This window comes from Saimiri boliviensis, chromosome 4 (assembly GCF_048565385.1).
Source record: "Saimiri boliviensis isolate mSaiBol1 chromosome 4, mSaiBol1.pri, whole genome shotgun sequence".
Taxonomy (NCBI): domain Eukaryota; kingdom Metazoa; phylum Chordata; class Mammalia; order Primates; family Cebidae; genus Saimiri; species Saimiri boliviensis.
In genome coordinates this window covers 31,125,830-31,150,672 of record NC_133452.1, presented here as the reverse complement: position 1 = coordinate 31,150,672, position 24,843 = coordinate 31,125,830, and the positions used below count along the sequence as shown (strand labels likewise).

Below are 24,843 nucleotides of genomic sequence, written 5' to 3'. Positions count from 1 at the left end.
ATTTCTCTGACCACCCACCACTCAACAATAAGACTTAAAATGGAATTAGGTAAGTATTCTCTGTAACCCAGGTGAAAAAAATCTTTTAAAAAGCCATACTATACTGAAAGAATACTTCAGCTTGGTTTAGATCTGTGAAGCCATCTGAGGGGCAATATGATCTAATTCTAACATGAAATCAAGTACAAGCAGAATATCTGAGCAAAAAGAATATAATAGGTAATTAAGAACACTTTGCAGTTCTTTCTGAAATAGATATTGACCATATCTCAATTTGAAATACGACACTGTCTCCTAAAACATGAAATATATTCCTTTTCAAGGACTTCTAATAAAAATGTTTCTAGATTATGTCTATTATCTCTTCTCCATTAGCTCAAATATCAAGAACAAATGAATAACCAACTGGAATTCCTATAACTTGGAATCCAGTAACTAACTGGATTGGAATTTCACTATGAAAACTGTATATTTTCTAATCATGCTAAATATTCATTTTTAGCTATTCATATGTTTTCAATGAGAGAGTCTGAGGAATTTGCAAAGGAATATTTGGGCAGGGGGTGGCATTTAACCAAAAAAAAAAGACTCTTCTTATTTTGTCCTTTGCCATGAATATAAACACACATTTATGTAGCTAAGATTTAAGTGACTAGAACAGTTTCCCAGACTCAGCATATTTTACTTCTTCTATTTCTTCATTTTTATAGCTATTAAAAAAAAAAAGTCAAGTTTCATTTCTGCTGACAGAGACAGGGAAGCCCAGCTCCATATAACACAATGCTAAAGGCTCTCACTGAATTTTTTTCAAGTTTAAGTTAAGAAACAGAAGTTCATTTTCACTTTGGAAATTGAACTTGAAAGAAAAATGTGACCTCTCATTATTTAATTCCTTCCAAGAAACTCCTTGTGGGACATAAATTGTTAAGACATGGCCACTTGGGAAAAACATTTTCAAGTTACATTTGACATGTGAAGCTACATGGCACTTGACAGGAGTAATTTTTAGCAAGCTCAAGACTCTCTTTTCTTCACACAATTAACACGATTTAAAAACATGTACTTTACCAAAAGCTTGCAGTATTCTATAAACAATTCAGTTCCTTTTACAAAGACTGCATACTGCAAGTGGGAAGTGCTTTTAAAGGTTACCGTACTGTTTGTTAAAACACACATACACACCGCAAGCTTTAAACAGAAATTAAAGGTAAACGCATGCCCTCATAAAATTGAATGTTTTCAGTCAGGCATGGTGGCTCAAGCCTGTAATCCCAGCATCTTAGGAGGCCGAGACGGGCAGATCATGAGGTCAGGATATCGAGACCATCCTGGCCAATATGGTGAAACCCCTTCTCTATAAAAATACAAAAATTAGCTGGACGTGGTCTCATGTGTTTATAGTCCCAGCTACTCAGGAGGCTAAGGCAGGAGAATCACTTGAACCCTGGAGGCAGAGGTTGCAGTGAGCTGAGATCACACCACTGCACTCCAGACTGGGAACAGTGCAAGACTGTCTCAAAAAAAAAATTGAATGTCTTCTTGCATTTTATCAGTAGATAAATAGGATTATAGATACAAAGCTATAGACTAAGGTATGGTATTCAAAGTAAGGATAAAACTACATACACATGAAAATAATCATTTCTAGCAATAGAGCTAGATATAAAAAAGCAAAAAAAAAATTTCAATTTTTAAAATATATTCTTTATTAGTTAAAAATTTAATTTACTGAGAGTTATTATGAGAAAAGGATGTTGAATTGTACTGAATGCTCTTTCTGTTGATATGATAATTTTTTAAAAAATTTTTAGAGTATAATTTTTTAAATTATTTTATTGTGTTTTTTTTTAGGTTCCAGGGCACAATGTGCAGGATGTGGAGGTTTGTTACACAGGTAAGCACATACCATGGTGGTTTGCTGCATCTAACAACCTATCACCTAGGTATTAAGCCCAGCATGCATTAGCTCTTTTCCCTAGTGCTCTCCCCTACCCCACCTTGTAAGGCCCCAGTAAGTGTTGTTCCCCTCCCTATATCCGTGTGTTCTCATTGTTCAGCTCCCACTTAAAAGTAAGAACATGTAGCATTTGGTTTTCCACTCCTCTGCTAGTTTGCTGAAGATAATGGCTTCCAGCTTTATCCATGTCCCTGCAAAGGATATGATCTTATTTTTTTATGGCTGCATAGTATTCCATTGTATATAAATACTGTATTTTCTTTATCCAGTCTATCATTGATGGGCATTTGGGTTGACTCCATGTCTTTGCTGTTGTGAATAGTGCTGCAATGAACATACACGTGCATGTATCTTTATAACAGAATAATTTATATTCCTTTGGGTATATACCCAGTAATGGGATTGCTGGGTAAAGACATATAAAACTTCTGGCCCTCGTCCATTTAAAGTTCCCCAGAAGCTCTGCAAGGTAGCACACATCTGTAGTCCCAGCTACTCCAGAAGCTTAGGTGAGAGGATAGCTTGAGCCCAGAAGTTCAAGGTTAAGTGAGCTATGAGAACTATGATCCTAACATTGTCCTCCAACCTAGGCCACCAGTCTCTTAAAAAAAAAAAAAAAAAAAAAAAAAAAGTCCCCCAGGAAATAAATTAAAAGAAGCACTACAACCAGCCTCCTATTTACAAACACTCAGATAGAAATGTTCTGCATATAGTCGCCAATTGCCTCACAGTGGATCTGCAGGCTACTGGTGGCTCACCTTCCCTCTTCTGGCCTGGGGCTTGCCTCCATAATGAATACCCACAGCTGAGACTCTAAGACTTAAAGCTCTGAGTTCCATAAGCCCAAGCACCCTAGAAACTTCCCTATCTCCTGCTTCCAAAGCTTCACACCCACATATCTTGCCACCACGATACCACAGGACCCCCTTCACACTCCAAAAGCCAAGTGGAGGCCTAACCCAAATCACTCATGTTATAGATGAGGTCAGGGTCACACAGCTTAGGGAAGGGGGTGAGAGGAGTAGGAACACATCATCTTGATATCCTGATTGTCACCTATAATCCATTCCCACAGAAAATGCTTACCTTTTTTTTTTTTTTTTTTTTGAGACAGAGTCTCACTCTGTCACCCTGATTGGAGTGCAGTGGTATGATCACAGCTCACTGTAATCTCCATCTCCTGGGTTCAAGTGATTCTCTTGCCTCAGCCTCCCAAGTAGCTAGGATTATAAGCACATGCCACCACACCGGCTGATTTTTGTATTTTTAGTAGAGATGGGATTTCACCATGTTGGCCAAGCTGGTGTCGATCTCCTGACCTCAAGTGATCCACCTGCCTCAGCCTCCCAAAGTGCTGGGATTACAGGCATGAGCCACCGCACCTGGCCTACAATTTTTACATGATTATATCTCATTGCACTGTAGGTCTACATATCTATATTTGAGGTTGAACAGTCTTTTGGGGGTTGCTCTGTGCCTGGTCATGCCTTGGAAACATGGTTTTTAAGAGGAACTACGTTACAAGTTCAGAATAACTGACAAATTAACTTCTGTATCTCAACAGGTTTCTAAATTAGAGATTCCCTGCATATAATAAAACTAATTGGAACCCAACTATGCAAAATCCTAACTAACTTGATTTTACTGGATCTCAATTTAAAAAGAAGAAAATGACATCAAACTAAATTCAAATCAGAGACATAATCAAAACACCATTTTAGAGAACATGCTAAATAAATTTAATCCAATATTCTATGCTTTCAGAATGGAGTATCATGATATCAAAAAAAGATCCAAAAACCTCAAAATAACCCAACTAACAAATCTAACCATCAGCTATCTAGAAAACTCAATTATCCAGAACATAAGGACACTCACTAGGAAACCTTACATTATTGAGGTCCAATCCTAGGCTGGGCCTGGTGGCTCAGACCCATAATTCCCAGTACTTTGAGAGGCCTAGGTAAGTGGTTCACGAGGTCAGGAATTCGAGACCAGCCTGACCAGCATGATGAAACCTTGTCTCTACTAAAAATACACAAATTAGCTGGGTGTGGCGGCACGTGCCTATAATCCCAGCTACTCAAGAGGCTGAGGCAGAAGAATCACTTGAACCCGGGAGGCAGAGGTTGCAGTGAGCTAAGATCGCACCACTGCACTCCAGCCTGGGTGACAAAGCAAAGACTTTGTCTCAAAAAAAAAAAAAAAAAAAAAAAAAACAGGTCCAATCCTTTATTCTAACATCTTAACTTTATTTACACTTAGGTTTTAAAATACACTAAGAAAAAAAATAAAACTAGTCTAAAAAAATAGGCCCCATCCAAAATATCAGCTAATATTTATTGTTTATTATAGACCAGACACTGTTCTATATCTCATTTTACTCACACAATTAGCATTTCAGGTACAATGCCCATTTTACAGAGGAAAAAACTTAAGCGGAGGTTAAGTAATATATTCAAGGTCACACTGACAGTAAATTTTATCTCTTACGTGCCATGCTCTGCTGCCCCTCCCTCCCCACTTTATTTTGAGACAAAGTCTGGCTCTGTCACCCAGCCTAGAGTGCAGTGGCACAATCTCAGCTCACTACAACCTCTACCTCCTGGGTTCAAGTGATTCTCCTGCCTCAGCCTCCCAACTAGCTGGAACTACAGGCACACGACACCACACCCAACTAATTTCTGTACTGTCAGTACAGATGGGGTTTCACCATGTTGGCCAGGCTGGTCTCAAACTCCTGACCTCAGCTGATCCACCCGCCTGAGCCTCCCAAAGTGCTGGGATTACAGGAGTGAGCCACTGCACCCAGCCATCTGCTGTCTTTTATCAAACTGTTTCAATTACATTTGACCTCTCCAAATTACAGTAGATTATACTGTACTAACAGCTAATTGATGGACAGATTACAGAATTAAGTAATAAATTATAAAGCTGAATTATATTAGGTAAAGCTAAACAGGATTCCACTAAAAGCAAACAAACCAACTACTCAGCACATTTTGTGCTTGTAAATTTTTCACATGTTTATTCAAATATTTTTATGTCCCATCCACAAGCAAAATTTCCTGTCTGCCTCAAGTTTTCCTAGCTACATTTTTTAGGAGGCATTCTCTCTACAATATCAAAATGAGGGTTTTATGTAATCAGTATTTAGAGAGCATAATCCTCTCTCCTCTAATTTTGTTTATGTCCCTACCCTGTGATTGTGTTGAGTCACCTCCCAGCTCTCTGGATGCTGTTTAAAGTTCTAGGAAAAAGGAAATCAAGAGAGATGGCCCTAAACCTGGAGGCCCATGAACAAGCCACTGGCCATATTACTAATCTCCAGTGAAGGCCTGCTACCAAGTGTACCTCTAAAGAACAAATGGGTTCTTTAAGCAAGACTCACTGTTGCAAGGTAATTAAGCATTAGTTCATAAGCATTTAAAGTACTGTCCTGACCAGAAGCAAAAGCTTTTTAAAGAACCCTCTGGAAATTTAGTGTTGGCAACTCCAATCACTGCTCACTGCCCCAAGCAGAGCCCACATGCTAAGGTGTCTATGCAAATTCACTGCTCTGGCCCTGGCCCAGTGGATACTGCAAACAGCATTCTCAAACTGCTGCGTGTGTTGGAATCACCTGAAGGACTCTACACCAAGTCTGCTGGGCCCACCCCCAGTGATTCTGATTTAGTAGGTCTGCGGTGGGGGAAAAGATTTTGCATTTCTAGCAAGTTCCCAGGAGATGCTTATGATGCTGGTCCTGAGGCCACATTTTGAGAACCACTGATGTAAGTGAAGGGGTATGGGTCACAATTCTCTTGGCTGGTGCCACCACCAAGCACCACAGAATTAAAGGTACTTTCTATCAGTAAAGGGAGAGCTGATTGTTGGAGAGCAGAGTAACAACTAGCTAGTTTCATTGCTGCTCTCATCCTCCACTCATTAGCAAGGAAGACTCGGCAATTTTCTTGAAATGTAGGCTTGAGATGGCATTTTACAGTGTCATGGTATTTAAATATAGCAAATTTAGGGAAAAGAGGAAAAAAGAAAAAGAACATTTTTTTCCCCTATTACTAAATAAAAATAAGCCAAAAATTTAATTTGCTCCTATCTCATCTATCTTCTGACACTGATCATGAATGTCTGACAAAAGAGGCCAGAACGATAGGCCACACTAACAAACAGATTTTATATTTAGAGACTAGATGACCTTTCATCGGTGAAGCTCAAAGAACCCGAGAAACTTTCTGAATTCTCTACAGATTCCTAATACCATTGTCACATGGGCCATTAACTCCATGACTCATCCCATTGGACTAGCAGCACAATGATTTAAAATAACCAAAATAAAATAGAAAACACCCACTAACCTCTAACCAAACTCAGAAATTTTCAATATCAAAATGAATTTAAAGTTCACAAACATTAAAACAGATGAATTATGCAGATGAAGTGTTTCAACACATTACAGAGGCAAGAACTCACCTATACCATATTTTCTCTCTACCACTGACCAGCTGTGTGATCTGAGGCAAATTACTTTGCCTATCTGTGCCACTGTTGCCTCATCAGTAAAATGGAGGGTTGGTAATGTGCCTCTCTTACACAGTTTTTGTGAGGACTAAATGAAATGGGCACATAATAAGTATCCTCTAAGTGTTAGCTACCAATGTTATCCTATAAATATTGCTATAAATTATTAATATTATTAATCAGAACTTGCCAATTTGTAAAACAATGTTTAGATTATGTAAAAAGTACTAAAGGCACTCAAAGACATTTTTCTCACTCATTTCACACCTTCATCACCTGCAACCTTTATCATGAGTGAATTAGCCCACAGTCACCCAATTCTTCTACACACTGTTTTTTAATTAAACCATCCGACATTTAGAATAAGAGGAACAGATCTAAGCTTAATCCTCATCTTTCCACAAGATAAGAACCCCGTTTGCAGTAAGAGATGCAACAGATCTTTGTTTTAAAATCTTGTTGGGCTAAATCTAAACAGACCCCATATGTTGCCAAACACAGGCACCCACCAAGGTGAGAAAAGCTGAGACAGATGTCTGATTGCCATTTTGGTGAAGGGGAAAGGGAAAACTCCACATGCTTTTTAAGGGGAAAAGAGAAACATAACTTCAAAGAAAAAAAGCAACATACTAATTTATTAGTCCAATAGTCATGCTACTCAACTAAAGAACCATAAGGAAGTAAGGAGGCAGCCATCTTTCTTGACTCTAGTCTGTTAGCTATAATGATAGAAAACTGTTCTTGTAGGTAAATAATCTTAGGTATAAAATATGCGTTTTTTTTTTTTTTTGGAAGATGTTGGTGGTCACTTCTAAGTCTTAGCAATCTATTAGTACTAAACTAATTGATAGAAAAACACATCTGCTCCTAAATACCACGTCATGACTAAAATTTAAAGGTTCACAAAAAACTAAATCCTTGAAGAAGAGACCCTAGGACATCCCAGAAGAATAACAAACTTCTGTCTACTTGACAACTCTTGTGTGAACACACAGACCCCTGAAAATGTCAAAAGGGCTTTACTGGACATTCAAAACAAAATAGATTGTCAGAGAGATGCACCCCAATGCCTCTCCTATTTAAAATAGCCTCTAGACATTTACAACATGGGGGAAATGCTCACGATATAAGCTACATTTTCAAAATTCAGGACACAAATTTCTCTGTTCTCATGAACAGAGTGTGGAATTTAGGATGAATATACCTTAATTTTATCATCGGAAAGATCTTACGGCATACTTTGTAAGTCTGAAAACTTGTTGATTATTTTTATTTATACAACACTTACATGGTGGGTTATGTAATTCAATGACTATGTGTCTGAGTCTACACTCATGAATAATGCTCTAGTTAAGTCATTTCTGTAGTAATTCAGCACCAATCTTTGGCCTTAAACAGGTTAACAACTGGAGAAAAATAGCTCCAATGACCACGGCTGCTCTATTCAAATGTCTGTCAGAGGCACTCTGCACTGTAACCGCACCACCTAGTACACTGCAGTCAGGTAGTTAAAACCAACCCAGTGAAATTAAAGATACCAAACAGACCTCATGACCAGTTGCATTTACTTAGCAAATGAAGTCACCCATCTCAGAGTAAAACATTCCACACTAAAATTCAAACATAGGCCTAGATATGAACATCCTCCTAAGTCAGAAAGTAAGTCACAGTTAGCAAGTAAATATCTAGATTAAAAGGTAGAAAATGCCTACTTTTAAATAAACTCAACTATGTTATTACAGACATTTAACAGAAGCCTCTTTTTTTTTTTTTTTTTTTTTTTTTTTTTTTGTGAGACAGAGTCTCACTCTGTTGCCCAGGCTGGAGTGCAGTGGTGCAATCTTGGCTCACGGCAACCTCCACCTCCCGGGTTCAAGTGATTCTCCTGGTTCAGCTTCCCGAGTAGCTGGTATTACAGACGCATGCCACCACGCCCAGCTAATTTTTGTATTTTTAGCAGAGACAGCGTTTCACTGTGTTCCCCAGGCTGGTCTCGAACTCCTGGGCTCAGGCAATCCATCTGCCTCGGCCTCCCAAGGTGCTAGGATTACAAGTGTGAGCCGCCGTGCCCAGCCATGTATGTACATTTTTTTAACAATGTAAATTATTGCCTATTCAATAAAATTACATGAAAATTTATGCTGAGGTTACTTGGGCAGCATCATGATTTTTCCACTGACCCTGGTCCGCATGTAATATAAAGGTAAGGTACACAGACCACGGAGTCAGGCAGCCTGGAGCTCTCTGAGGGCCCACCAACTAGCTAATGAGCATACCTGGAATATCCTGGGAGAAGCAGCCTCGTGGCCTTGCCTGGATGGTGGTCCCAGCAGCCAGACCATCAGCTGAGAAACCACAGTGCACCTCGACAGCAATTCTCAGATGCCAACATAATCAGGTATAATTGGATTATGCATAACATGCCCTCGCTTAATTCTGTTACCTTTTTTTTTTTACACCTCGTGGTCTCTGAGTCCTCAGAGCATTTTATCAGATATGTAATGTTGTCACGCAGGAAGCCCTCATATTTTACTCTGTGGTATTGTAATTTAAATCAGCTAGTTACTACACAGCCCTCTGCATATTACTGATAACGCCTTTATCAATTTTTAATCATAACAGTGGGGGGAGGAAGTAAAGTATAATAAAGGATTTCTCTGCAGAAATAATCTGAAACTATTGTCTATCCTTCCAAAGTAAGGCACTGCTTCTCTATTTTTATTTATTTATTTGAGACAGAGTTTTGATCTTGTTGCCCAGGCTAGAGTATAGTGGCGTGATCTCAGCTCACTGCAACCTCCACCTCCCAGGTTCCAGCAATACCCCTGCCTCAGCCTCTCAAGTAGCTGGGATTACAGGCACCCGCCACCATACCCAGCTAATTTTTGTATGGAGACGGGGTTTCACCATGTTGGCCAGGCTGGTAACACTGCTTTTCTACATGGGTAGAAATGTCTTATGAAACCAATCAGAAGAGCAAATGAAAATAAAACAGAAGAAAATTTTCACCATCCCAAAGGAAAAATAAAATTATTCCAGAAGGGTTTATATTTGTTTCCCAGAGTTTAATTTTTACATAAAATATGCTGTAAACATTTAAAATCATTATTTTATGTGTGTAGGAGTGCCAGCAACTCAGAAACTTACACACAGATTTTCTAAGTTTTATGTCTTCTCAAAATGCAATTTAAATTGGCGATTTGGAATTCAAAACAGATTTTCTTCCAGAAACAGTGTTATAAATGGTCATTCTATCCCTTATTATTATATATCTAATCATCCACATGAAACTGTCAAGTACCTCAAGGAAGGACCCTGTGTAATCCTCAGCACTTAGCACTAGCAGAATAACTCAAAATACACTTCAGAAATGTTGAGTGGATGAATGTCCTGCCGCCCTGAATAAACAAGCTGCCCCACACAAGGTGTAGACGGGTGTTTCCAAAATTCACCTCATCAGAGTCACCTGGGGGCTGTGCTGACTCAGAATCTCCAGGGGCGTGGCAGCCTGGGAATGTTTTTTACCAAGCCCCCAGCGACTCTGATGACTCACAAAGTCTGGGTAACCCAGAGATGAACAGCTGCTGCGGGTTCCAAGACGCCCGAGGAAAGCCAAGGTCCAGGCTGAGCCCGTCAAGTTCCGGGTGAAAATGTGACACTCGGGGCTCGGACAGCCATCCCCAGGACAAGTGAGGCAAAAGGGACAGCTATCCCATTGCTAGGAAGCGAGGTGGGAGCTGAACAGCCATCCGGTTCCCACAGCAGCAGGAAATGGGGGCAAGGGGACTCTGAGAAAGCAAGCCCGTGTCCATGTCTATACAAAGGCCCCAGGAGCAGGCCTGGCTCCCCGGCCCCGGTGAGGCAGAGAGAAACAGCCCTCCACACACTGCCGTCGGGAACCACACAGACTTTCAGATGCCTATGTAGAACTCGCTCGTTTTCCAACCAAAGGTATTTTTGTGTTTATCTCTGACACCAGCTCTTATCTAGCTGTGGTCAGCTTTCATCTTCCAGGCTTCAGGGGCACGGCCTCCTGTGGACTGGCCATCTGTGGTGATACAGGGACACAGACGCACACGCATGCTAACGCAGCCTTCAATGTCACCAAAACAACAGCAGCAAATGTTAAATAAATGTTAGCTATGTGCCAGGCACTGTGCTAAGTAAGTACTTTTGATGTGTGTCTCAAATTTCTTGGCCATCTGCTAGTAGTTTGAGAGGTTTCTAAACAAAGAGAAGGAAGAGGGAAAAGCCCAAAAGCCTTCTTGTTTTTTTCTCAGATATTTGACAGGTTTTCACTGTATCTTCCTGGCATCCTTTCCCCTCATATGAGTACGGGAAGGTCATAATTTGAAGTTAGATCAGGTAACAGACAGTGACATGCGGTATTTGGGCAGACTAGCCCTGGAGACAGTACTGGCCTGGTTCAAAGCCCAGCTCCATTGCACACCAGCTGTGAATGTGGGAAACAAGTTATTTCTGCCTTCACTGTATCACTGTCACACAGAAATAATATTCACCTCATATTAAGGTGTTTGGCTTATGGCAAATGTCCAGCATTTGTTGACAACACCATCAGGCAATACAAAATCCCTGGAAAGGGCTGAGCACAGTGGCTCATGCCTGTAATCCTGGCACTTTGGGCGCTCAAGGTAGGAAGATCACTTGAGGCCAAGAGCTCGAGACCAGGCTGGCCAACATGGTAAAACCCCATCTCTACTAAAAATACAAAAAATTAGCCAGGCATGGTGGTGCACACCTGTAGTCCCAGCTACTCGGGAGGCTGAGGCAGGAGAATTACTTGAACCAGGGAGGCAGAGGTTGCAGTGAGCTGAGATTGTACCACTGCACTCCAGCCTGGGCAACAGAGCAAGACTCCCTCTCAGGAAAAAAAAAAAAAAAAAAAAAATCCCTGTGAAGACAGTCTGACATCAGAAAGCAGAATTCTGCTACTGCCTTGATACAGGTTACAGTAATGACATTTTGTTTGAGCAATGCCAAAGGCTGTCATAGACACATCATTTGTCCAAAGAAAAGGGGAGGCCTGTGGGTGCAGTGACTCACATCTGTAATCCCAGCACTTCGGGAAGCCCAGGTGGATTGATCACCTGAGGTCAGGAGTTCGAGACTAGCCTGGCCAACATGGTGAAACCCCCATCTCTACAAAAAATACAAAATTAGCCAGGTGTGGTGGCAGGCGCCCATAATCCCAGCTACTCAGAAGGCGAGGCAAGAGAATCTGGGAGGCAGAGGTTGCGGTGAGCCAAGATCATGCCACTGCACTCCACAGCCTGAGCGACAGAGTAAAAAAAAGTGGGGGGCTTGAAAGCTCCTTTTCTCAGAGAGTTCCTCAAAGACAGAAGCTCCCGCCCTGCGTTGCGCAAAGTGACGCTGAAGTGCGCTGTGAGAAGTAGAGACCGTCAATGAAACCGGCATGTGGAACAAGATGGCCATCAGCACTCTACTGCTGCATCTGAACTCCAGTTCCCGCAGGAGTCATTCATTCCAGGACATAAACCAATTTGAGGAGAATCAGAATTAAGTAAGTTACTAGGGGCCTAGTAAGGTGCTAGCCATTTTATTTTATACTTAAAACCTGATTTTTTTTCTTTCTACACCTTCACTGCTGGAAAAACTTGGTTTTTTAAAGATATTAAAATGACTACCAGAGGCAAACATTGCATTATTTTTGCTTCTGAATTCTCTCTCCAAAATATTACAGAACTCAAATGTTTCTCTTTCGTTATTTTTTTTCATTTTGCTAGTCTCCATTTTAAAATTTATACAACTGAAATGTTAATATTAGGGTTTTCTCTAATGCAGCAGAAAACCAGATTACTGCTAGATAAATAATTTCAACCTAAATGTAGGTAGCTTTTTAAACCAGGTTATTATTTTCCTAATACCCAAGAATCAATGAGGAGACTGATGTTTTGATTTAAAGGATAAACTCTCATAATTCAAGAAATAACTCTCCTAGAAATCTGAATGTTTGGCAAATGCATTTAAACACAATTCTCTTTAAATAATGACATGGCACTTTTTAAAGATGAGGAGGGAGCTATGAATGTATTGTGGGCAGAATATACACAAATTAGAAACAAGTACCTGCCTGATCTGTTTGGCAAGTGACTAATACCTCAACATGTGACAAGCCATGCACTCTATGTGAATAAAATATTAGCTAAGAGAGTCCATACAGTCTGGGTGTGCTGGCTCACCCCTACAATCCTAGTACTTTGAGAGGCCAAGGTGGGAAGATTGCTTGAGGCCGGAGTTTGAGATCAGCCTAGGCAACATAGTGAGATGCCAATTTCTTAAAATAAGTAAATAAACAAATAATTTTTTTAAATGTACAAAGAGTCCACATGGTCACGAAGGGTTCATTTCAGACACAAAGATTTTTTTTTCAGTGCCCCATCAAGAGAACCACAGGGATTATTTAACAAAGCTGTATTTACAAATTCATCTGAACTTGAACTCTATCTAGGTTGAAAGCCCAGCTCCATTGCTTACCAGCTGTCAACGTGGGCCAACAAATTATTTGTGCCTTAGTGTTATATTGTCTGTCACACAGAAATAATAAGAGTATCCACCTCAAATATCATTAGCAAATGGTCAAAATGAAACTCACAGAAGCACAGAGTAGAATGGTAGTTACCAAGGGCTACAGGAAGAAGGTACTGGCATTTCTGTTAAGAGGAATAAGTTCAAGAGATCTATAATCTACATGGGGACCATAGCTAGTAACAATGTACTGTATACTTGCAAGTGTTCTTACCACAAAAAAAGTATGTGAGGTAATGCACATATGTTAATTAGCTTGATTTAGCCATGCCACAATATAGACCCATATATCTAATTCTCTTGTTTGTGAGGCAGAGAGGCTCACACCTGGAATCCCAGCATTTTGGAAGACCAAAATGGGTGGATGCTTGAGCCCAGGTATGTGAAACCAGCCTGGAAACACGTGAAACCCTGTCTCTATCAAAAATATAAAAATTAGCCTGGCGTGGTGGCATGTGCCTGTAGTCCAGACTACTAGGAAGGCTGAGGTGGGAAAATCACTTGAGTCATTGAACTCCAGCCTGGGTACTCCAGCCTGGGCAACAGCCAGACCCTGATTTGGGGGAGGGGTGAAGTTTACCATAAATATATGCAACTTAGGCCGGGCGTGGTGGCTCAAGCCTGTAATCCCAGCACTTTGGGAGGCCGAGGCGGGTGGATCACGAGGTCGAGAGATCGAGACCATCCTGGTCAACATGGTGAAACCCCGTCTCTACTAAAAATACAAAAACTAGCTGGGCGTGGTGGCGCATGCCTGTAATCCCAGCTACTTAGGAGGCGGAGGCAGGAGAATTGCCTGAGCCCAGGAGGCGGAGGTTGCGGTGAGCCGAGATCGCGCCATTGCACTCCAGCCTGGGTAACAAGAGCGAAACTCCGTCTCAAAAAAAAAAAAAAAAAAATATGCAACTTTAATTTTCCTATTTTTCGAAATAAATAAAAACTTTTCAAATCCCTCCATGGAATCACAAAATGCCAAAACTGTAAAGGCTAGCAGAGATTATTTTTGTCAAGGTCTCTGTTTACAGATAAGAAAACTAAGGTCCTAAGATGTTGAATAAATTGCTCAAAATTTCTGCTAGGAAATGGCAGAGGTGAAGCCAAGCTCAGGTTTCCCAATTCCCAATCCAAAGAGCTTTCTAGACTACTGCAGTGCTCCTCAATTTGCCTGGCCAAAGGACAGCATGGCACTTGTTAAACATACTGGAGACTGTGGCTCAACAGGGCTTTGGAAGGGTCTCAGAATCTCTAATTTTAACAAAAGTTCCAAGAAGTTCTTAAAGTTAGTCAAGCATAGAAATCATCTGGCCTCCTTAACCTGAGGGTGCAATCTGACCACTCAGCTACCTGTCAATTTCTCTTAATAAATTGAGGGACTGAGACTGGAGAGGTGCAGGGCCACACCACCACCAACACCCTCTCTAGTATGTGGTATGTGTCAATGAAAGCAAATCTTACACCAATTTCAGAGCAGTCAGGCACAAAAACAGCCACACAGCCTATTAGAAGTGTAGTCAGTCAGGCACGGCTCACACCTGTAAACCCAGCTCCTTTGGGAGGCCAAGGAGGGAGGATCACTTGAGCCCAGGAGTTCAAGACCAGCCTGGGCAACATATGGAAACCTCATCTCTTTTTTAATTAAAAAAAAGAAGAAGTACAGGGAAGCCTCTGTCTTTAGAACTCTGACAAGTACCTTGCATCTGAAGAAAAAGCAAAGATACTCTGACATCAGGACCAGCCAACCCTCTAGTTAGGTGAGGGGACAATCTGTTGTGAGGTATGAGAATGCATCTCACCACCTAAAATACTACTCAGAAGTATGAGCCTAGAGTGTCTGCCAAATTCTCAGACTTGTTTATGCAAAGACTGTATTCACAAATGTACAATGATCAGTATGTACAATTGTCACCCACCAATTAAAAAGAGTAATAAATGTGTATAATACAACCAGCCCTTCCCTCCTACCTCATAAGGTTTTTAATCAAGTAACATGAATGCTTTTTCAATCATAAAATAGTGCTATTAATTATAAAAAGAAACAAATTATGAACTTTGAAAAGTTCACTGTGCTAAGTAAAAAAAAAAAAAGCCAGTCACATGATTCCACCTGTATGAAATGTCCAGAAAAGTCAAATCTAGAGAGGCAGAAAGTGGATTAGTGGTTGCCTAAGGGTGAGAGGTTTCACAGGAAATGAGGAATGACTGCTTATGAGCATTGGGGTTTCTTCTGGGGTGACAAAAATGTTCTAAAATTGACCAGAAGTGGTGGCTCATGCCTGTAATCCCAGCACTTTGGGAGGCCAAGGCAGGTGGATCACGAGGTCAAGAGTTCGAGACCAGCCTGGCCAACATGGTGAAATCTATACTAAAAATGCAAGTTAACCAGGCATGGTGGCGCATGTCTGTAATCCCAGCCACTCAGGAGGCTGAGGTAGGAGAATCGCTTGAACCTGGGAGGTGGAGGTTGCAGTGAGCCAAGATTGCACCACTGCACTCCAGCCTGGGTGACAGAGCAAGACTATCCCCCCCAAAAAAGTTCTAAAACTGTGGTAATGGTTGCACAACTCTGTGAATACACTAAAAACTCCCTAAATTGTATACTTTTTTTTTTTTTTTGACACGAAGTCTTGCTTTGTCTCCTAGGCTGGGGTGCAATTTGCCATCTCAGCTCACTGCGATCTCCACCTCCTGGGTTCAAGTGATTCTCATGCCTCAGCCTCCCAAGTAGCTGGGATTTCAGACATGTGGCACCATATCCAGCTAATTTTTGTATTTTTAGTAGAGACATTATTTTGCCATGTTGGCCAGGCTGGTCTTGAACTCCTGGCCTCAAGTGATCCACCCACCTTAACCTCCCCAAATGCTGGAATTTCAGGTGTGAGCCACCCACCCAGCCAAACAGTACACTTTAAGTGAGTGAACTATATGGTGTGTAAATTTTATTTCAACAAAACTGCTTTTAAAGAGAAAGGAAGCTTGAAAATAAAAACAGGACTATTAGGTTGAGTGTCTACTGATTTCTGCTTAGCAAAGTCTATTTTGACGTTTACAGAGCCAAGATGTAACTATTCTGTGGCTGGCTGTTGTCACTATTTTCCATGAGAACTTACTATGTCAGCAAAATTAATGAAGTGTCTGTAAAAGTTACAGACAGGAGCAGAGACTAGGAGTTAAGCATTAAACATTAAAGGTAGAAAGTTTACATTTTCATTTTTTTAAAGTAATTGTCTCGATCCCTTAACAATGATAATAGTATTGTATTTTTAGTAGGGATGGGCTTTTGACATATTGGCCAGGCTGGTCTTGAACTCCTGGCCTCAACTGATCCACCCGCCTCAAAGGATGTGTCCACCTTCCTCCCTAAAGTTTTTATAGTTGTTATTCCTGACAGTAAGCACTAAGTCACTATTAATTGAATTCAAACATCTACTGAGCTATCATATCCAGGCATTGTTCTAAGCTCTAGAAAAACAAAGACTCGTGGAGAAATGACAGATACAGGTGAGGGGACGGAAGGCAGCAAACCACACTGCCGTGTGTGTACCTATGCGACAATCTTGCATGTTCATCACATGTACCCCCAAACCTAAAATGCAATTAAAAAAAAAAAAAAAAAAAAAAAAACAGAAAAACAAAGACTCGACCATCCTGGACCTGAAAGGTCCTGCTATCTGGCCAACGGGTACAGAAGTCCCCTTGGTAAATGTGGTGACAGAGGTGAACCAAAGCCATGGGCGCATCCCCTCAACCTGGGGGCATCAGGGAAAGAAAGTAGCAGGGGAGTCTTCAGTGAACATAGGAGTAATAACATGCACTCTCCCCAAAGCATGACAAAAAATTATTTTGGATCACTTTCTACCCATAAGATTTTAAGGAATGGCAAAGTTGATGAAATACTTCTCAGAATCAACTGAGGACAGCAGGGCCAGCCCACAGGACTAAAATACTATCTCTGTATTGCAAAGAGTGTCTACACATTTTTTTTTTTTTTTTTTTTTTTTTTTTTTTTTTTTTTGAGACGAAGTCTCACACTGTCACCCAGGCTCTAGTGCAGTGGCACAATCTCGGCTCACTGCAATCTCGGCCTCCTAGGTTCAAGCAATTCTTCTGCCTCAGCCTCCCGAGTCGCTGGGACTACAGGTATGCACCACCATGCCCAGCTAATTTTTTTTTTGTATTTTAGGTAGACGGGGTTTCACCATGTTGGACAGGATGGTCTCGATCTCCTGACCTTGTGATCCACCCACCTCAGCCTCTCAAAGTGCAGGGATTACAGACGTGAGCCACCGCACTAGGCCACATTTTTTTTTTAATTGTTCCACTGACATTTTCACATCCTTTCTTATAGTAGAGAGCCATCCGTCACTAAAATATGCTGTCCTCAATTGCTAGAGGTTTTTGGTAAACTGCTGGATTCTGTTAATTGCTCCTGGGGAGACTCATTAAAAGGTTTATCTAACAAGAAGGATGGAAGTAACAGTCACAGTTATCCTTAGGACTGTTTAAGGACTGTATCTAAACTTTGCCCCCCATTTCCACGAGTCTTTTTTTTTTTTTTTTTTTTTTTTTTTTTTTTTTTGAGACAGTCTCGGTAATTTTTGTATTTTTGGTACAGACAGGATTTCACCATGTTGGCCAGGCTGATCTTGAACTCCTGGCCTCAGTGATCCGCCCACCTCGGTCTCCCAAAGTGCTGCGATTACAGGCATGAGCCACTGTGCCTGGCCCCACACTCTTCCAAAGGGAAGAAACACAGACAGTGGGATGACAGGCAAGCCAATCAGAAGGTTTGGGCTTCAGGCCCAGATGTGTCATTAACCCAAAACCTAACCTGGGGTGAATTACTGCAATGCTCTTGGACTGGATTTCCTCTCTGAGTAAGAGTTCACAAAATGGATGGCCTTTACGGTCAATTACAAGTCTAAAAGTCTAGGCATCCATACTAATGAAGTATGTTATTCTGAAGACCTGCCTAAAATGGTACCAAAATGACTTCAAACTGTAGCTTTTATACAGCAATAAGGTTTGAAGCATTGTTTTAAAAGAATCCTAACAGATGGTAATGCATGGGCATTTCACTGCTTTGTAGCATATAAAAAAGTGAAGTGTGTGAAGGTGAAAGAAAGCACAAAAATTAATGTCTTTATAGTCAGCTTTCTTCTCTACTTGTGCACTTGTACTTAGGCATAATTCTATTCAATAAAAAGCCTCCTTGCATGATTTTTTTTTTAAAAAAAGGAAAATGGGGCGGGACACGCCTATAGTCCCAGCACTTTGGGAGGTGGAGACAGGTGGATCACCTGCGGTCAGAAGTTCAAGACCAGCCTGGCCAACATGGTGAAACCTCGTCTCTACTAAAAACACAAAAATTAGCTGGGCATAGTGGCATGCACCTGTAATCCCAGTTACTCAGGAGTCTGAGGCAGGAGAAAAGCTCGAACCCAGGAGGTGGAGGGTGCAGTGAGATGAGATCACACCCCTGTGCTCCAGCCTGGATGGCAGATATGAAATCACAACCATTTAAGATTCAAACGAACTTGTGAGAAGTTTTGAAAAGAGTTACTTCAGTCACTGTAATTAGAACAACCTTAGTTAATCTGGAGAATTTGGGGGATTTCTGGCTATGGACAGTAGCCTGTTGGGGCATATGTACTAAAGAATAGAGAAAAGTGGTACATTTAAATATAAAAACCAAACTAGTAAAGGAAGTACTTCTTGACCTTCAGGGAGTTTTCTCTTGTTTTTCTTTAATTCCCACAACAGATCAGTTCACCTATCAGTCAGATCTCTCATCACATTCTTTGTCAAGGGTGAAATTCTGGTTCTCCCACGCACCTACACCCTACACAGAAAACACACAGAAGCAACTTGTGATTGCCACGTAGAACATGACATCCTAGGACAGTATATCCTAGTATATACATGAAGTCATTACTCACATTAAGTAGCTATATCCTGATTATGTCAACAACTTTTTATTTTGAGAAGGAGTCTCACTCTGTCACCCAGGCTGTAGTGCAGTGGTAGGATCTCAGCTCACTGCAACCTCCACCTCACAGGTTCAAGCGATTCTCCTGCCTCAACCTCCCGAGCAGCTGGGACTATAGGCACACATGACACACACCACCATGCCCAGCTAATTTTTGTATTTTTAGTAGAGACGGGGTTTCACTATATTGGCCAGGCTGGTCTCGAACTCCTGACCTCATGATCCACCCACCTCGGCCTCCCAAAGTGCTGGGATTACAGACGTGAGCCACCACACCCGGCCCTATGTCAACAACTTTATGAAATCACTTTGATTTCTCCCCACTGACTTTTTTTTTTCTTGGAGTGGGAGGCTCTCCCAGGTTCGGAACTGTCCACAATTCATATGAATGTGCTGACAGCACAAAGAGATGAACCCAAAATGTTAAACTGCCACATGATAATTACACAACTTGAAGATGTATTATAGCAAACAATCTCACTGGAATTAAATAATTGAAAATTTTGAACTCCGGTTGTAAGGTAGTTAAAATATAGCTAAGTTTTTCTAGCTAGCTGAAAATGAGCTATTTGAGATTGCATATGAAGTGATTCTAGGAGAAAAGGTCATTTCCTCCAGAGGTGCTGAAATCTATGCATGTGTTACACCAACATCTCCCCTCCCACCCAGCAACCCATCAACTATCTCTAATTTATTCTTAACACATAAGATAATGACCAAGTTCACGGACTTAAAAGGGAGAAATCACATAGACATCTCGCTGAAAGTTTCTCTGCTTTAGGCCAGCAGGAAATTCCAGTTGCTTCATTCACCGGAGCCAGTTAAGCTGCTTAAATGAAATGGGTGATAGGAGAGATCACGAAGTCAGGACATAGACTTGACTTTCAGGGTTGGAGGAAGCCAGACAAAGATGAATGGGATTCAGAGCCTGAACTCAAGGTCAAGGTCTTCTGAATCACAAAGAGTTGGTGGGTCAGTCTAGGGGAAGAAAGAAGATTCAGGCCAAATGGGAAAACCCTTAACTCAAAGTTTGCATAGTTCTGCTTGTAGGTAAGAAGAACACAGGTAGGCGGCGGGAAGAGAGGTGGCAAGCAGCCTCAACACTTGCCAAGATCCCCAGGTTTTTATAAACGGATCCTCCTGAAGTCTCCAAAACTGTAACTACTCTGTGCCCAGATGTATATTCTCCCCTGGCTTTTCCAACAGGCTACCTGCCTGTGACCCTTTTCCCACGACCTTGGCTCCTCCTCTGTCGACAGCGCTCCGGGGTCTCCTCTCTGCCTCCCAGACAGACAGACACACGGACAGACAGAAGGAACGAACGGGGGACTGGGCCAGCCCAATTCCCACCCCCCGCGCCCGCTCCCTCGAGGCAGCCAAGACCCTCCAGGAATCCGAAAGCCACAGCGCGATGCGCGCGCCTGCCACCTGCCCAGCCTCGCGCCGGGGTCCGGCGGTCCCCACTCGAGACCCGGACATCGCGGGGCACCGCAGCCCCCGCGCCGACCCGGGGCCGCCAGGGGGCAGGCGGGAGCAGCTGTCCGGGTGCCTCCCACGCCGGTTCCCCTCCCCCGGCCCGCCGGCCACTCACGGATTTTCACTCGGCGGTGGTCCAGGCGCGCGGTGGCGGCGTGCAGGGTGTCGAGGCGACGGTGCAGCGCGGCGGTGCGGTGGCCCAGCGCGGCCGCCTGGCCCTCGAGCTCGCCAAAGATGTCCCCGGCGCAGCGCGACAGGTCGGCCAGCTGCGCCAGCAGGCAGCCCAGGGCGTGCGAGCTGACCTGCTCCAGCGAGCGGAAGAGCGGCGCGCCCGCAGCCCCGGCCCTCGCCGCCTCGGGCCGGCGCAGCCGCGCGGGCTCCAGGGTCCTCTGGTGGAAGGGCATGGCGGGGGCTGGCCAGCGGCGCGGGGGACCGCCTGGGCTAGCGCAGCCCTCAGTCCGCCCCCCGTCGGCGCGGGGCGCGAGCCTGCATCCAACACACAAAGGAAGTCCCCGGCAGCGGCGGGGCGCCGAGGGAAGCCTGGCGGCCCTTGCCCACGGGGGAGAGGCCGGCAGGGCAGGAAGGACCGACGGAGGGGCGCGCGGGGAGGCGGGCGGGCACCGGCGGCGCGGGGCAGGGCTGGGGTCCGAGGCGCAGCTGCCTGGCGCCCGGCGGCGTCCCTCCACCCTCAGGGCTTCCCGGGCCGCGCGGCGAGAGGAAGTTCCAGGGGCAGCTCCGGGCAGCGGCGGCAAGGGGAGCCGCGAGTCCCGCTGAAGTTTGCAGGCGGGCAGGAAAGCGCCGGCGGCTCCTTCCCTCCCTCCGGATTGGAGAGGGAGGAGGAAGCGGGGGAAGTGCCGCCGACACCGGGCGAGAGGGAGGGGAGGCGAAAGAAAGGAAAGGGGGAGGAGAAAAGGGCCGGCCCGGGAACCACCTGCGGCTCCCGCGGCCGCCGCGCCCAGCGGCCGCAGCCAGTGGCTGTCCCCGGCGCCTCAGCGCACCCTGCCGGGGCGGGCGCGAGCGCACAGTCCCGGGGCGCCCATGTCGCCGCCCCAACTCCCCTTGGCAGCCCCCGAGTCGTGGGGCCGAGCCCTCGCCAGCGCCCTGGGCCGGGGTGGCACGCAGCGCGGGCGCCGCGAAGGCGGAGGCGCCAGGACTGCCGCGGCCAGCCCCGCTCGCGCTGCTCACCTGCGCCTCTGCCCACGGCGCTCCGCAGTCAGGCGCGCCCCGCCTCGCGGGGAACGCCCCGGGCCCCTCAGGATCCCCCTGGTCTCTCCCACTTGCCTACTGGAAAGTGGCCAAGACTCCTGGGCCGCTTCGGTGGATCTAAAAGAGAACGTCTTTAAATCGTCCAGTGGCCGGGGTGTTCTGTCGCCGAGTGGGAGTCCACGTCCCAATCGGAACAACTTCTTAAGACCTCTTTTCAGGGGGCGTCCAGTGAGTTTCTTTCAGCAAGGTGACGCCCCTGTGGCTGCCTGCCACTACAGCTGGAAAGGTCCAAGCTGAAATGTGCCTCAGCTGAGTTCCTTCCCCCAAGCATGTGAGTTGGGGGTGGGGGACTAGAACCTAGAACCCTGAATGCGGAGCCTGGAAGACATGTAAGCTACATGCTATTGAGATCGCGCTCATGGGACACCCGCTAACTCAAACCTTCTGGTAGGAAGTATTTGAGAAGACTGGGTTCAATATCCCGAAGCTAAAATCCCACTGGCCCATCGCTATGTTTGCTCAGAAAAGGAATCTGGGTTCTTTGGTTTCTGCTTTCCAGTCGACCCTGGTTTCTCCTCTGTTTCGTGGCTGTTTGGGAATCAGTCTCCCAAAGCAGCGCAGGTTGTAATGAGAAGCGCATTCCATCTCTGGGGGGCAGGAGCGGTGGGAGACAAATGGGCCTGGGACAGAGCTCCTCCACACAAAACTTAGTAGACAGATGCAGTTTTGTTTTGGTCTTTACCCTGTTGTACGGCGGCTTAATTTTTACAATGTAGGCCACTAACAATTTCTTACTACCTACTCTGACCACCTTCAGGATTGTTATGAGGCACAAAGGAACTGCTGCTGTCTATGCAAAACAAACTGCTTTGTAATTTATGAAGCACTTGATAAACACCAGGAACAGTAGAAAAGCGTGCAGCTTCCTCAAGAAATACTAGCTGTGGCTGTGTGTTGGGCACTGGCTACAGATAAGGTAATGTGTAAAGCTGGCTCTGTCCTTGCCATCTTGAGACTTCCGTGTAGTGGACCATGCATATCATTTTTAAATTGTATACAATACGGCCGGGCGCCATGGCTCACGCCTGTAATCTCAGCACCTTGGGAGGCCAAGGAGGGCAGATAGCATGAGGTCAGGAGTTCGAGACCAGCCTGGCCAACATGGCAAAACCCAGTCTCTACTAAAAATAAAAATTAGCTGGGCATAGCGGTGGGTGCCTGTAATCCCAGATACTCAGGAGGCTAAGGCAGAAGAATCTCTTGAACTCGGAAGGCGGAGGTTGCAGTGAACCGAGATAATACCATTGCACTTCAGCCTGGGCGACAGAGCCAAACTCTGTCTTTAAAAAAAAAAAAAAAAAAAAAAAAAAAAAAAAAAATTACAATATGATTTGCCTATTTAAAGTATATCTCAGTGCTTTTTAGTATATTTACAATGTTGTGGAAATATCACCATAATCACTTTTAGAACATTTTGATCACACTGGTCTCAAAAAAACAGTTCTCTTTAGTACTCAGTTCCCTCCCTCCCAAACCATCACTAGCCAATTGCAACCACTCATATATCTATGGATTTGCCCATTCTAAAGGTTTCATATCAATGAAATCATACAGTGTGTGATTGTTTGTGACTGGCTTCTTTCACTTAGTGTAATGTTTTCAAAGTTTATCCATGGAGTAGCATGGATCAGTTCTGATTCTTTTTTTAAGGCTGCATAATATCCCTTTGTTTGGATGTGCCACATTTTGTTTATCCATTCATCAGTTAATGGACATTTGGGTATCCACTTGTTGGCTATTAGGAGTAATGCTGCTATGAACATGTGTGTTTTCATTTCTCTTGGGTATATACTGAGAAGTGGAACTGATGAGTCATGGTAACTCTATGTTTAACTTTCTTAGGGACTGCCAATCTGTTTTCCAAAGCGACTACACCATTTTACCACCCAACCAGCAATGTATGTGGGTTCCAGTTTCTTCACATCCTCAGCAACTTTTATGTCTTTTTTTATTACAGCCATTCTAGTGGGTATATTATCTCATTGTGGATTTAATTTGGATTTTCCTGATAGCTAGTGATAATGAGCATCTTTTCATGACCTTATCAGCTACCTGTGAAAAAATATAACATTGTAGAATGTCTGTTCAGATTCTTGGCCATTATTAAATAAAACTTTTGTCCATCATTAATTTTTGTCCATCATTAAGATGTAATAGTTCCTTGAATGTTCTAGATACAAGTACCTTAGGTATAACATTTCCTTCCTAATTGCTTTAACAGTCTATTGTGGTCCAGTATTGTTCTGTAGTTTATTCCATCTTCTGTTCCCTTGAGACTTTCCCATTGGTTGGGAAAGAATTATGGTTTAGCCACATAGACTAATAAAAAAGGGCAAGGATATTTTTGTAAATTTGTAACCCTGGGGTAATATCAATAAAAATTTTTCTGATAAAATGATTTCACTACTCCAGAAGCTGAATGTAAACTCTATACATAACCAGAACATGGAATTAATAGGACTCTTGGTGTATCCATAAAAGCAACTTAACTTTTAGTCTTCTACTGTCCCTTTGATAGTCTGTTCCATGAGGATAGGGAGGATAGTTCTTCTTCTTCCGCAGAATGAAACAGCAGTCCCATAACTTTTTTATTCTCTCATATAATAGGAAATCCTGTTATTTTAAGAGAAAAACCCTGCTCTTAATTCAGCAATTAAAATCTTGTCCCCTTCCCCAGCAGGGGCCTCCTGTGGGCAGAACTGTGGGCAAGGAGCTTTGTTCCTCCCCCATGTCACCCTCCCGCAGCCCACTTGCTAACCACGGTAAGGGGAGGGAGGGGTAGAGGCCAGCAGGAAGGCAGGTACTGAACTGGTCCTCTGGTGGAAAGGGGTCACCCACACTGGGCTTGGTGGGTATTTGAAAGTGACTCTTTTGTGAACACTATCGTGAGCCCTCTCTGGGAATGTCTGGCCATGCTTCCTGACACTGGCCATGAATTTTCTCTAGCTGCTTATTCTACCCCAACCTTGGTTTTCCTTCCGTCCCCTCCACACAGACTCTCACCATCAGGGTCCTGTCAACCCTCCAGTGAGACTTTTTCAGAAGAATCCCTTTTAAAATGACCTCAGGCTGA

At 43.6% G+C, this 24,843-nt stretch overlaps 1 protein-coding gene across 2 annotated transcripts in view; it reads right to left on the bottom strand.

The window, feature by feature from the left end:
- Window positions 1-21,482, bottom strand: part of NHSL1 (NHS like 1) — a 276,841-nt gene extending 255,359 nt beyond the window's left edge. The window contains exon 1 of one of the 2 annotated variants that reach the window (XM_010337559.3): window positions 20,620-21,482. In XM_010337559.3, coding sequence (XP_010335861.3) covers window positions 20,620-20,908 — 289 coding nt within the window. In that variant the 5' untranslated portion in view covers window positions 20,909-21,482. The remainder of the gene's footprint in view (window positions 1-20,619) is intronic. The other variant, XM_039467645.2, reaches the window with a different exon arrangement.
- Between the last annotated feature and the right edge of the window lie 3,361 nt (window positions 21,483-24,843).